This window comes from Gopherus evgoodei, chromosome 3 (assembly GCF_007399415.2).
Source record: "Gopherus evgoodei ecotype Sinaloan lineage chromosome 3, rGopEvg1_v1.p, whole genome shotgun sequence".
Taxonomy (NCBI): Eukaryota; Metazoa; Chordata; order Testudines; family Testudinidae; genus Gopherus; species Gopherus evgoodei.
Genome location: NC_044324.1, coordinates 56,793,897 through 56,807,823, shown reverse-complemented (window position 1 = coordinate 56,807,823; position 13,927 = coordinate 56,793,897). Strand labels below are relative to the sequence as shown.

Sequence of the window (13,927 nt, the reverse complement as noted above, 5' to 3'; positions counted from 1 at the left end):
TATTTTTCTCACTTCCCCCTGTGTCAGCCACCTTTGGAGCACTTGACCTCCATCTGGAATGTGGGTGGGCAACTTCCTCCAAAGCCTCTGACTCCTGATGTCATGGACCATGCCTAAATACACAAACTGAGATCACATCATTTCCACTAGACTCCACTGGGCTCTGAAACAAAGTTCTGAGCCAGCTCTGAATCCCTGTGTATGGAAATATGATTCATTATGGTCATGACACCAGCATGTTGTTATGCATGTTTTAAATAGGAAGCAGGAATGTGTAGTGGCTAGTGTGGGAGTTGGAAGTCAAGAGCCCTTGGTTTAGCTCCTGACTGTTACTGACTCATGGCCTTAGCCAAGAGGATTAATACCTTTCTTCTTTTTTTCATGGTGTCGCTTTTTGTATGAATCATAACCACATATCTTACAAAAATCGGAGTGAAAAAAGAATCAGCTTGTTGCCTCAGTTTGCCTTTCTGTAAAATAGGATAACTGACTACTGAAATTGCTTTCAGATTTTTCAGTGAAAGGTTCTATGTAAATTCAGAGTAGTATATTATCTCAGCCCCTGTAGGCAGAAATTACTACTGCTTTTGCCACAAGCTAGAATGCGTGATAGTAAACAGTCTTACATTCTGTATCTTCCTAAGCACATGATTACCAAAGGGAAGTAGAGTATTTTTGGAGACTTTAACACATATCTTTGTCTTTTCAGTTAGCTGGGATCTTCTTGGTTTAAAGCATACTGTAAATACAAAAACAAGGAGGAGTCTGGTGGCACCTTAAAGAGTAACAGATTTATTTGGGCATAAGCTTTTGTGGGTAAAAAACCATCAGGTGCATCTGAAGAAGTAGGTTTTTTACCCACGGAAGCTTTTGCACAAATAAATCTGTTAGTCTTCAAGGTGCCACTGGACTCCTCCTTGTTTTTGTGGATACAGACTAACATGGCTACCGCCTGATACTGTATATAAATACTGAATCAGGAAATACATTACCATTGTTTGCAAATTATTGCAACACATTAGAACAGGAAAAAGAAAATTTTAACATCATGGTAGCTGACAGTGCTGCATGTAATATTTTAAGCAGCAGTATTTCTACTGTGTACAGTGTGATTGTTACCTGTGAGAAAAACGATTTTCTCTGTTTGTATTTACAACAGCAATTTAAAACGGAGGCTTATCAGCAGCAAATAGAAATGGAAAGGCTGAATCATCAAGCGGAACTGTTGTTGAAGAAGGTTACAGAAGAAAGTGACAAGCACGCAGTTCAAGAACCCCTTTCAGAGCTCAAACTGATGTGGGTCAATCTAGAGGAGAAAATTATTAACAGACAGGTGAATGAAGTTGGGATGGGAGCTTGTCAGATGTGATACAGAACTGTCAGCATAGCTTTTTGTTGTGCACTGTTTGTACCAGCCCATGTAACATTCTTTCTTCATGTTTTAGGGATTACAAATTACAGAAAGCGTGTCTCACATTTTACTGAGTTTTACTTTACAATTTTCAAACAGTTGGCAGCATATCACTTCCTGTGTCAAGTATCAAATCAAATCCTATTTGTTTGTTTCATTTTGGTTTTTGATGGTATTTTATTGGCAGTCGAAAACTTGTAAATACACACAGCAGACCAAATACAAAAATGTGTTGAACACCTCTTCTTCAAACTTACAGATAAGTCACTTCAGCGTTCTTTCCAAAACATTGAATTATCAAAATGACACAGGCAAATTGAAAAATGCAGTGCTTAGAAAAGTTTATTCATTTCTAAATTGAACCATTTCATTGAAAAACCAAAACTCATTAAAAAGACCTCGGACCAAGTAGCATTTAAATTCAAATCAAAATCTAAATAATGAAAAATACAATTAATTCTGTGCTGAGAGAGCCTACATTCTGTACCTTGTTTTATAACAGGATCTGGAATGGCCAAGAATTTAGAGCTAGAATTTAAGGCTATATAATGGAACTGCCAACTCAGCTTTAACTATAGAGCAGTTGCTTGAGCTAGGATAATGTTGCTGCTCCCTGATTAGTGCTCTGACTATTGGACTCAGGCTCCCCATTCGGTGAAAATGGAGACTAGTGGCAGTCTATGCAGTTTAAGCCAATTAGATCATTAGCTTCATAAAACAATTTCATTGTTATTTTTATTTTCATTATAGCACAAGCTGGAAGGTGCTTTGTTAGCTTTGGGGCAATTCCAACATGCCCTGGATGAATTACTGACATGGCTGACGCACACAGAAGACCTGCTGAATGAACAGAAACCTGTGGGTGGGGACCCCAAGGCTATTGAAATTGAACTTGCCAAACATCATGTATGTAATTATACTGTGTTCACTGAGATGTTATTTTGATGTTTATCTTAAGCTCTGTTTCTTATTGTAAAGATTTGCGCTTGTTAAATAATTGTTTTAGAGGTTTTCAAGAGACAGATTAAGACCGAGAGTGCCAGTCTAGAAGCTATGATAACTGCTGCATGAATAATGTTAGTGTCTCTCCTCCGGCCTCCATTCTTCCTCAGTGTAGATGGCATGTGTTCGAGCACTGAGCCTGGCACTTCCCCTGGGGCTATATGATTTCACATTGACTCTTATTCAGACCAGGGCCCGTGAAATATACTTCAACCCACACACAGCTGTGCCCCAGCCTCAAAAGAGAACAAAGAATCAATATTTTTGGGATCTACAAAATTGTACCTTCTTTGGTTCAGACTGTCATGTACTCTGCTGCTCCCATACACCCACCGACTACAGGGGTAACCTATATCTTTGCCACTGTCTCTCTGCAAAACATTATTAATTGTTAATTATTGTTATACCACCTCTGGACCCCAATCAGGAGTCCTTTGCACTAGGCAAATGTGAAAGGTCCTTCACTTTCAAGAGTATCTTCTTGGAGGAGGAATTCTCAGCTCTTTTGTGTGGCAAAATACTGTTTGTGAAGGCATGCTTTCATAGGTCATGCAGATTTCATATCAGGTTCCAGTCCTTAAGTGTCACCTCTCCTTCCTTCAGAATAGCAAAAACATGCATTTTAAATTATGCCTTGCAAATAACTTTAAAAAGTACTCAATATTTTAGTTCAGAATCCTCTCAGGACCAGACACAATGCACCAAAACTGACTGTATAAAGAGAACTAAGACATTTCTTTCATATACATGAACAACTTCAGAATGGGGCCCCCTCTTAAAACCATTACAGAAATCAGAGTCTGCTCCATATGTCTCTCGCCTTCTCAGTGAAAGGAAGTGTTTTTATCACCTTAATAGCACAGTGACATCACTGATTATTCAATCTACCTTGATTGCTGAAGGAGTTCAGCAAACACATTACACAGCATTCTTCCTGTTCTTAAACTGGAGTTTATAGGCTAGGGAGTTCACAGAGAGCTGCTTCCTGTTTTAACATGGAAAAACATCCATCTCTTGGAAAACTTGGGACAGAATAACCCTTGTCCTGAGGGAACTTCATCAGGAAATAAGGGATGAGAGGCATCTGCTTCTGGGAATGACCCTTTATTTTTCATATTGGGGGACTTATTTAAAATAATTATGGTTTCCCCAGTGCTTAAACAGAAATAAGAGTGATAATATGAGACCCTTCCTATATACAAGGATCACCATTGGCTTAGAGAGTCCTCCTTCCACTGAGTTTGTGCAATTGACCTCTCCCTGTGTTTTATTTAAACATTGTTTCAACTTTTTATTTTATCTCCATATTCTACTAATTTTGGAGGTGGCTGGAGCCCTGGATCTGAAAAATCTCAAACTTGCATTTTGCAGATTGGGCCCATTGTTTACTTTTTTACCCACTCTCCCCACCCCCACTTTCTAATTTTCCTTATTTCAGATTTTTAAACAATTTCCCTCAATTGTAAAAACATGTTTTTTCACTGTCTGAAAATAACACGCCTTCCCAGAATGCACTGCCAGTGCCACACATGATTTCAGAAGGGAGGATGTTCGTGTCCTATTTACCAGCCTGGAGTAGTTGATAGGAAGTTATATGACCATTCCTCAACTCTCAGGGAAGTTTTAACTGCCATACTAGTTTGATATAACATGAAAGATGACACTGAGATACGGAAAAAAGAAAGCCTGGTAACCTTGGTGCTACAGCTAGTGCTGCTATGGGAGCCATCAAAGGACCTCTCTCTTTTTGTTCCTCATCCCCTTATCCCTTCTGGCAGCCATCAGCAGTGCCCACCTCACCCCAGGCCTCATTAGGCCCAGGTCTTGTCCTGCAAAACAACAAGCACCACAGAAAAGTGCCATTACAGACAGGTCCGAGGGAGGGAAAGAGGCATTAAGTGACACAGCAATCTGAGTACTGGGTATCCTGGATGGTGGCAACATACCCTCAGCAGTACAAAAAACATGTCCTAACTTTGCATTGTTATTCAGAAGAAAAATGTTATTTTATTTGAGTATAAAACTGAAATGTGTTGCTTGGCTCAATGGCTTAATATTGCTTTCGAGCAAAGTGAGATTCATTTATACTGCCTTAATTAGGTGCTAAAACCTGTGTTGGTTATGAATATTATCTCTAAATCATAGTTGAAATGATTCAGTGACTGTGGGCACCTTAATTAAATTATAAAAATGAACAGGCCTACATATTGCTTTTTTTCCTTTAGGTGCTACAAAATGATGTGTTAGCTCATCAGTCCACTGTGGAAACAGTTAAGAAAGCAGGAAATGACTTGATTGAATCAAGTGCTGTTGAAGAAGCAAGCAATCTACAGAACAAGTTGGAACTTCTGAATCAGCGCTGGCAAAATGTGTTGAAAAAAACAGAACAAAGGAAACAGCAGCTGGACAGTGCCTTGATCCAGGTGAGCAGGAAATGAAAACTTAAAGGGATAACTAGGAAAAAGGGATAACTTGCATTAAATATACAGATCTGTGTATTACGTGCAGGTCTAAATCAAAACCATGGATGCAAAAATACCTGAGTTTGGGAAAGTTTGGATCCAGATGTATATATCACAGTTGGCCACTATCCTTTAATAATGCTGACCCAAAACTCTGAATTTTGGCCTGCATTTTTGAGAATTGTGTAGGCTATCTGCACAGGAGTGAATTTCACTCTGTGTATGTGAATTGGATGTTAGGCTTGGTCTCAGAATTATTTATGTAGTCTTCTCTTGTAGCATATATGTAGATATATATTATAGTTTTATATGATTTGGGTTTTCAGGGATATGTTCAATGGTACACCATTTTTTGAATTTTATGTAGCAACTTTAAGTGAAACTTACAGATTTTTGTTTAGGAATTTTCTTTACTTATTTTAAACTTGTGATTTAGTATGTTGCCAAGCTTCTTCTGCCTCTGAGCTGCTATCGCAATTCAAAACATTTAAATATGTTCTAAAGTGGTATGGTGTAATTTAGGCTCAAGGTTTCCATGGTGAAGTTGAAGATATGCAGCAATGGCTGACAGACACTGAACGTCAGCTTTTGGCGTCGAAACCTGTTGGAGGTTTACCAGAAACTGCAAGAGAGCAGCTTAATACCCACATGGTAAGTATCTTAATATTAGAAGGTTTTGCAAATGGTCTAGATTTCAGAGACTAACAAAACTTTATGGGCATTTATAAGAATAGAAAGCATATTTTCTATATCAGAATGTCTGTACGGGATATTAACAACTTCTGCTAGCAAAAACTAAATTGTAATTTGCAGGATTGCAAAAGAAATTATTTAGCAGATGCTCAGAGTTAATTAGTTTTCACTGTTGATTAACATTATGACAGTGAAAATGGTTTTGGGAGCTCTTGTTTTCAGCAAAAAATATGGAAATGTTTACTGTATTTGCAGTGAAATTTACATTTCTTCTTTCTTCCCTTATCCTCAAAATTGGTAATTTCCAGAATAAATATTCTTAAACAGGGATATACACAGCCTTGAAATCGCAGGCTCAATCTTTCATTCTTTACCCATCCAAAACTTTCACTGAACTCAACAGCAGTTGGGATTGAGTAAGGACTTTGAGATCACACACAGAGCTTATTTTATTTAGAAAGCAAAAGTTAGCCGTGATGCCTGAATTCTTCCCTTCCTCCCTTTGTTAGAGAAATCCTACGAAAAGATTTTTTTTCCCACATAGAGAACCAGTACAAGTGGGTTGAAAGATGCTTCGTTTAATACCTCACTCCAAAGAATGGCATCTCTAGTAATGCACCATCTATGTATTATTCTGCATTGTTAACATTATGTGTCTGACACAGTTTCCATTGTAAATCCCTATTGTCATATGTTCATACTTTGACTGTAAGAATTGTGAAACAATATAAAATGTCTTTTACCACTAGTGATTTTTGTTTCAAAATGTGATAATTTGTTTTTGTTTGTTTGTATGTTTGTGAGATGGTAAAATATATGAGAATATTGCTTTTCCAGATTCTTTACAGATGTACACAAAAATGGTTTACTATTTTAGAATGGATTGTTGGAGACTAGAAGAGAATGCAAAATAAAACATGGTATTCTGAAAAAAAGAAATGCAAGCACCCTAATAATTTGCTTTATAAACAAATTACTATCCATTCAAGGTCTGATTCGAAGCCCCACACTCCACATTTAAAACAGCTTCCTATGTCTTTACCAGATCATTATATCTGTTATGGGTTGCTGTGTAAATATATGAGTGGCACATACATGTCTACCATAAACAGAATAGTAATAGAATTCTTCACATGTATATAGAATTTCACTTGAGGACTTCAAATTGCAGTTGAACCTTACAGCACCTATGTGAGATCTATCTATCTATCTCTATATATTGTGTTAGCCTCATTTCTGCAGATTGAGAAACTGAGGCCAATGGTTGTTATTATGATGATACAAACCACGGCAATTTGTGATAAGTGATCATGTGGAACCTTTGTTTCTTTGTTTGTCACACCAAACACATTTTTAAGGGCACAGCCTATTTTTAAGGCTATGTATAAAATAAACTAGTTCCAGTTGGGGGGGAGGCGGGGATAGAGGGGAGCAGGAAGCCCAGAGCTGCCAGAGAATCATCTCTTCCTCCTCCTTCCCCACCAGCAGCTCTTGTTTCTTGTCCTGCAGAACTTTGCCCTAGTTTGGGAGGGAGAATCTGATCTGATGCAGCACATGTGTTATAGTCAAGTGTGGTATGCTTGAGGGGCCTATTATTAATTATTTGTTTTGTGGTAGTGGCCCACCATAAGGATAGGGATGTATGTATGCAGTGTTAGGAGAATAGGACCCTAAGTATAAGTTGGTCAAAAAAGAAGAGTTTGTGGTAGGTACAACTGTTCCTTATGCTGATTTGGCATTCAGTAGATGTGCACAGTGACATGCCTAGTGAGTGAAGAGAGATGCAGAGGGTAGAAGATAAAGCAACTCTTCCATGCTGTACAAACCCCTTTTGGGGATATGTTGGATTGCTTCAGGCCTCCTAAGGGTTCCAGCTGGTTTACCCATTGTGTTCCTGCTCCACATGTACTTTAAACAACTGGAGATCCGGCAAACCTTGCCCAGTGAGTTAAATGCATATGATATTTCTGCCAAACTTAAGGCCTGAGTATATACATATGCCTGACTCAGGTCCTAAGTATATATATCCTGGAAAAAGCCTAAAAAATTATTATTCTCATTTCCTGAATAATTGGGCTCTTTTTTTTCCCTTCTGATTTGGCCCTTTATGCATTATATATGCTCCCTATCCTATTTTTTAAAATAATGCCCCCAATATATAATGCTAAACTTGTTTGAAGGGTATTGAATTCCTACCTGACTGATTTTTATATTTCTTGTTTTTTTCTTAATATAGGAACTCTGTGCTGCCTTTGAAGCCAAAGAAGAGACGTACAAATGTCTGATGCAGAAAGGCCAGCAGATGCTTGCAAGATGCCCAGGGTCTGCTGAGACAAATGTTGAGCAAGATATAAATAACTTAAAAGTAAAATGGGACTCAGTGCAAACAAAACTCAGCGAAAGAAAGGTGTGTGGTTTAGAATAATGATAGAAATTTAAATAACATATTAAGTACCTTAATATTGAATTATTTCATATGTAGAATATCTATACTTGGTTGCTGGGACTTGGAATTTTTTGTTGTGTGACAATTATTCAGATTTCACTAGTGCTTTTATCAGGAGTCGTGGACCCACTGGTTAATGATGTAACATCATTTGTGGGGTGAAAATCCATTCGATAAAAAGGTATGGAAGTATACTGATATATATTTATTTTGCAGAGTTAGGATATTTCTGGTTTGTCTTAGAGATTATAGATTAAAGAGAAGGAAAAGTCTGATTAGATCATCTTGTTAATCTACCCGTCAGTGCAGGAATGTAGTATTAATTTGACAAGAGTTATGACCAGTATAGTTTTAAAAGTTTCCAGCAATTGGGCTTCCACCAATTGCTTTTGGAGAATATTTCTAATATCACTACTTCTCAGCAGAATGATTTTACTGATATTACGCATAAGTTTTCGTTTTCTAGTTTCATTTAGTTTTCATTACATCATGAACCATAGCTGAGTTGTTTTATCGCGGTCAAACTGTAAATGATATTCATTATTACAAACAGAGGTAGCCGCATGCAAATGAATAGCACTGACATAATTACAAAGAAAAATATAACAAAATCAGCTTTTCTTTAAAATAAAAATGTTTCTTAATGCAACTGTATAATGCAACGATATCAGAGTAATTAGTTTGCAGCGTGAGGCAACCTCCTAAGAACTAGTTATAGGGCTGAATGGAATGCTTGGCCAGCCCCACAATCTGATTAGCTGAACATCTCTGAGTGCTTTTTTAATAGCTCATAAACAGTCAAATGGCAAAACTAGCAGCATGGCCTGATTCAGGCTATCAGACCCAAAGCTGAACATTATGTTTGTTTCCTGAGTTCTGTCTTGAAGCTTGTAAACTGTGTTGTTCCATTTTGTTAACGGTTCAACACCAGGAATTGGGATGTTCTGGTGTATAGAAACACACCCCTGGAACTGGATGTTGTGTTGTCTGCTCAGTAACCAGTTTTATGCCTATTTTTCTATTGCAACTCCTTTTATATCCTTTATCTATATGCTGTTGTTTTGAAATACAGAACACGTCAATATTGAATTGAAAAAATATGACAAAAATAGGGGCTCTCTCCAAGATATATTTTATTAAAATGTTTTATTCAACGAAGCACCAATTAAACATCAGCTGTTACTAAATAACTATATATCTTTATAGGCCAAACTGGAAGAAGCCCTGAATTTGGCTATGGAGTTCCACAACTCACTTCAAGACTTCATCAACTGGCTTACCCAGGCAGAGCAGACTTTGAATGTGGCTTCTCGGCCAAGTCTCATCTTGGACACTGTCTTGTTTCAAATTGATGAACACAAGGTATGTTAAGAAACAGATAAGTAGTGTTTTCCTCTAGCTCTTTGGAGGTACTGCATTAATGTCCAAAGCAATCCTGTAATGCTGTCACTCAGAAAATCTTTTTATGTCTTTTAAGATGTATTTTATAGTCTCTCCCACCAGAAAGTCCAAAACCACATAATTTAGTTTTCTGTGTTTGTCACATGAGCGACCAGTGTAACCTTTAAGTGTGGTTTTCCTCCTTTTTCAAGGTCTTTGCTACGGAAGTGAATTCTCACCGAGACCAGATCATAGAGCTGGATAAAACTGGAACTCATCTGAAATATTTCAGCCAGAAACAGGATGTTGTCCTTATTAAGAATCTGCTGATTAGTGTACAGAGTAGATGGGAAAAAGTGGTTCAACGCTTAGTGGAAAGAGGAAGAGCTTTGGATGATGCAAGGAAACGAACGAAACAGGTAATTTGACAGTTGTTGTAAAGCTCTTTGACCTTAGCTCTAACTAAATCCAGACCCATGACGTATATGGTGCTTTGAAGCATTGTTAAGGAAACCTGGAGTTAATGTAACCATCTATTAGCCTGAGCTAGTGGAGCAGTTTCTGTGATTCAATCATAGAGCACTTCATTTGGAAGGTGAAAGCTTCACTTTTAACCCAGCAGCAACTTCTGTCAGCAATGTAATATAGTCTATAAAAGAAGAGAGTTGCAGTATGGCTTCCAGATGTATATCAGTGCCTTCTGCCTTCCAGAAGAAATTACATAACCAACTTTTTACTGGAAAGAGTGTGATGGACCCATTTCTGTATTAGAGAGTGAGATATTGTCCACTGTTTTCTTTTTAGCGGTGTGTTTTACCCAAGTAATGTTTAATTCTCCCTGCCCTTATATTGGCCGCTATAACAATGTCTTCTGTCTGGCAAGGACACTCGGTGACTTTCTGTGAGAAAGAACTGAAGAAATGGAAATGCTCATACATAGTTCACCTCTCTAGGAATTGGTCATTGAATCTCTGATTCATTTGTCCCTTAGCAAAGGGTATATATGATAGATGGGGAAGTGGAGCTTAGTGTGTTTAAACTTCAACAGGGAAGTGATTGTTTATTTTACTGAAATAGAGTTGTGTCCATGTTCGCAAGCCAAGACATATTCCTGTGTTAATTGTTGCCACCACACAACTGGGATGACATGAACTGTTAGATGTAATAAATTGTGCAATCCTATCATAAAATGCAATTTATTTTCAAACAACATCTCTCACACACACAAATCTGCAGGAAGACATACAGGGGAGAGAGAATACTTTGCAGAGCTGGTCACAGTGACTCTCAGACAATCAGAAAGCAGAAACAATGTATGGAGATGGAGAGTAGTATAGCAGTATAGCTGAATGCTGACATCAAGAGCCAGGTCCCCGACCCCAACCAGTGCAGGGTCCAAATGGATGGGAAGGGATTTGAATTGTTCTGTGCTCCCACTCCTTGGCCCGCTGGGTGGAGAGACAGACCGATGTCAGGGAAAGGAAACAACAACAGGGATTTTCTGTACAATCAGGAAGATCTAGTATAGGCAGCTCAGCAGAAGTGTGTTTTTTATTAGGAGCTTGTAGCGGTGCAACAACTCACCTGGTGGTGCCTCCTGCTGGTTGTCCAGGGAATTAGCTTGCCAGCCTCCGGAACACCCTCTGCAGGCCGGTGTCTCGCCTTGCCTCTGGCCCCCATGTCCCTCCCAGACCCTGGTGCCCCTTCTGCGAAGGTTCTGCCCCCTGCAATATCCCGCAGTCTCGCTGGGTCTCCCCTTCCCAGGGAACCCTCTATGCCCACCTCACCTCACCCTTTGGCTACTGCCAGTCACCATCTATTCCCTGCTCACTGGGCAGATTGCAATATAATTGCCACTCATCATTGGAAGGAAGGTTTGGACCTGCCCCTCTGCAACCCCAGTACCTTCTGGGCCTTTAACAAGGCCTGCAGCCTGCGGGGTTTCCAGGCTGGAGCTCCCCAGCTCCTCCCCAGCCTTTCCCCATTCCTGCTCCAGTCTGGGTACCCTGCTCAGCTCTCAGCAGCCAGGCCCATCCCTCTCAACAGCTACAGAGAGATTGTCTCTATGTTCAGCCTCTGGCCCCAGCCCTCTTATAAGGGCCAGCTGGGCCCTGATTAGGCGGCCCACAGCTGAGGCTGCTTTTCTAATCAGCCTAACTGTCTCCTCTGCAGCCCTCTCTAGAGCTGCCTTTACTCTTCCAGGGTCAGAGCGGGGTGATCACCCAGCTACAGAGCTTAAAAGAGTGGAGTGAAAAGACAATGCCAGTAAATCCCCTTCCTCAAGACACGGCTCTTGATGTTTCGCATCAAGAACCCTAGAGTCTATTCCTTCTTCATTGCCTCTTTTCCTTGAAGGTTGTTTTTACTGCGCTGCAGAAGAGTGAAAGGTTTGAGAACCTGATCCTCTCCCACAAGGATTATTCCTGGTAGGGTGAGAGAAATCCACACAGAAACTTTCCTTACCTAGTGATCTGTGGGAGGGTTCCCCAAAATGATTACTGCTATTGTTTTAGGGCTAGTCCATAGGTTCACTAAATAAGCAACATGCTTACTGTGTTCTCCCAGTCCTTACTCAGGAGAAATGCAGTCAGTAGAATTCTTAGCTGAGTAGGAACTGAATAAAAATGGAGGGCCTTTAGTGTCCTAGTCCACGTGGGTGCAGAGCCATACCACATCAACATTATGTCTCACAGAGCTCCCTGGAAATCCTGGGGAGCATGTGTACTGCAATACTTCTTAAAGGTTGCTGATTGTGTTAAGAGGGTGAGGTCAGCTTAAGTGAGAATGAATGGCCCGTTTAGGGGCCAGGAAGAGAGGAAGGCTCCTTGGATTTGCCCCAGGATTGCACCTCTCTCTAGCAGCTGGTCACACTCTGGCCCTGAGCTGGCATGTTAGGTTTTAATCTTTTCCGAATATTTTATGCACTAATATGTTTATACGTTTGTGTGAATCCAAGTCATGCTTTTCCACAGTTCCATGAAGCCTGGAACAAACTTATGGCATGGTTGGAAGAGTCAGAAAAGTCATTGGATTCAGAGCTCGAAATTGCAAATGATCCAGACAAAATAAAGCTGCAGCTTACACAGCATAAGGTAAGTCATGAATGATGAAATGCAGGATGTCCAAGTCCAATGGCAGGAAAGTCTATCAAGCCTGTACTATTTAATCAGCAGAGAGCAATAGCTTTATGGCTTCACTGTGCTGAAATGTTTGCCAGCATCAAATTAAAATGCTGGCTCATTTCCAGATGGTAAAATTAATGGGGATGGGAAGGGCTCTTCCCAGTCCCTGTTCATCTGTGGGGAAGAAGTAAACTCTGAAGAGGAAAGACAAAATAATAGGGAACCATGGAAACTCTCAACAAATAGAGAGAGAAATATTTTATGAAAAAGGAAAATATCCAAAGAGATTATAATATACGCTTCTTTGGTCTTTAAATCACAAAGTTACCAGAATTACAGTTACCAGCAAATTGTTTTGATTTGTATTGTGTTAGGATGATTTAAAATCTGCTTTTCACATTTTAGGATTCTCTCAAAAGTAAGAAATAATCTTGTATTTTGACCGGCAAATCCTTCATATGTCAAGTAGAAGGATTAGTTAAATAATTTGAAAAGCATCAGGTACAGTGGAATTACCAGTAACAAGGGTGAAATATATAAGAGTAGGAGAGACATCTCTCTCTGCTTGGAAACCACAGTTCTGAAATGCCTTTCAACAAACCCAACTGCTTTCAGCTATAAATGTAAATCACCTGATTGAATTGGCTTTTCCATAACTAATAATAGTAAGGTGAAAGGGAAAAAAGTTAACTGCAGTCCCCACAAAAGACAACGTAAAATCCCTGAGGAAATCTTTACTTTGACTTTATATTTTAAACAGCCCAGGTAACATGGTTATGGGCATTGCATGGGTGGATGGTAGAATCCTCTAACGTAACGTTGTGTGGAAAAGTTTAACTTGGAAGAATTTTCTCAGAGATAAAGACATGCTTGTGAGTGTAGGACAGTTAGGTTTTTTTGCAATGCTGATATAGAGTTGTCCTGCTCTTTTAAATTATTTCCATGGTGTTCCCCAAGCACTACTATTCTTTTGTTCCACATAGTGCTCTGAAGAGATTTGGGGTCCCCACATTTCTGCCCTTAGTCTAGCTCCTGATAGTGATTGCCTTAAGTCCTTTCACTGTACTATTACGTTTGTTTTCCCCTACAGTCTCCAATTCATTTTTTTATCCTCTCTTATTTTCCATGTTGGCTTAACTTTTGCATATCAACAACAATATTTTTCTTTACTTTTAGAAGGTTGGCAACTTGTCAGGCAACACTGGCTTTACCTTCATTTGCTCTTGAAACCTTCAGCTAAACTTGTGCTAGTGTTCTTGCTAGTTCTGCATTTTAGTATGCTCTGGGGTTTGCAATAGTTGCCAAAAAATTAAAATCATATAGAATTAGAGCAAAATGCAGGCATTACGATCATCCTTTTTGCTTTTTCTGACCACATCATCCCCCTATGAATCCCTCTACTGCTATCCTT

At 39.3% G+C, this 13,927-nt stretch overlaps 1 protein-coding gene across 1 annotated transcript in view; it reads left to right on the top strand.

Moving 5' to 3' along the window:
• Positions 1 to 13,927, top strand: part of DST (dystonin) — a 550,812-nt gene that overhangs the window by 489,310 nt on the left and 47,575 nt on the right. The window contains 8 exon segments of the mRNA XM_030558316.1: positions 1,160 to 1,333; positions 2,162 to 2,317; positions 4,639 to 4,836; positions 5,398 to 5,526; positions 7,805 to 7,975; positions 9,221 to 9,376; positions 9,607 to 9,813; positions 12,367 to 12,486. Coding sequence (XP_030414176.1) covers positions 1,160 to 1,333; positions 2,162 to 2,317; positions 4,639 to 4,836; positions 5,398 to 5,526; positions 7,805 to 7,975; positions 9,221 to 9,376; positions 9,607 to 9,813; positions 12,367 to 12,486 — 1,311 coding nt within the window.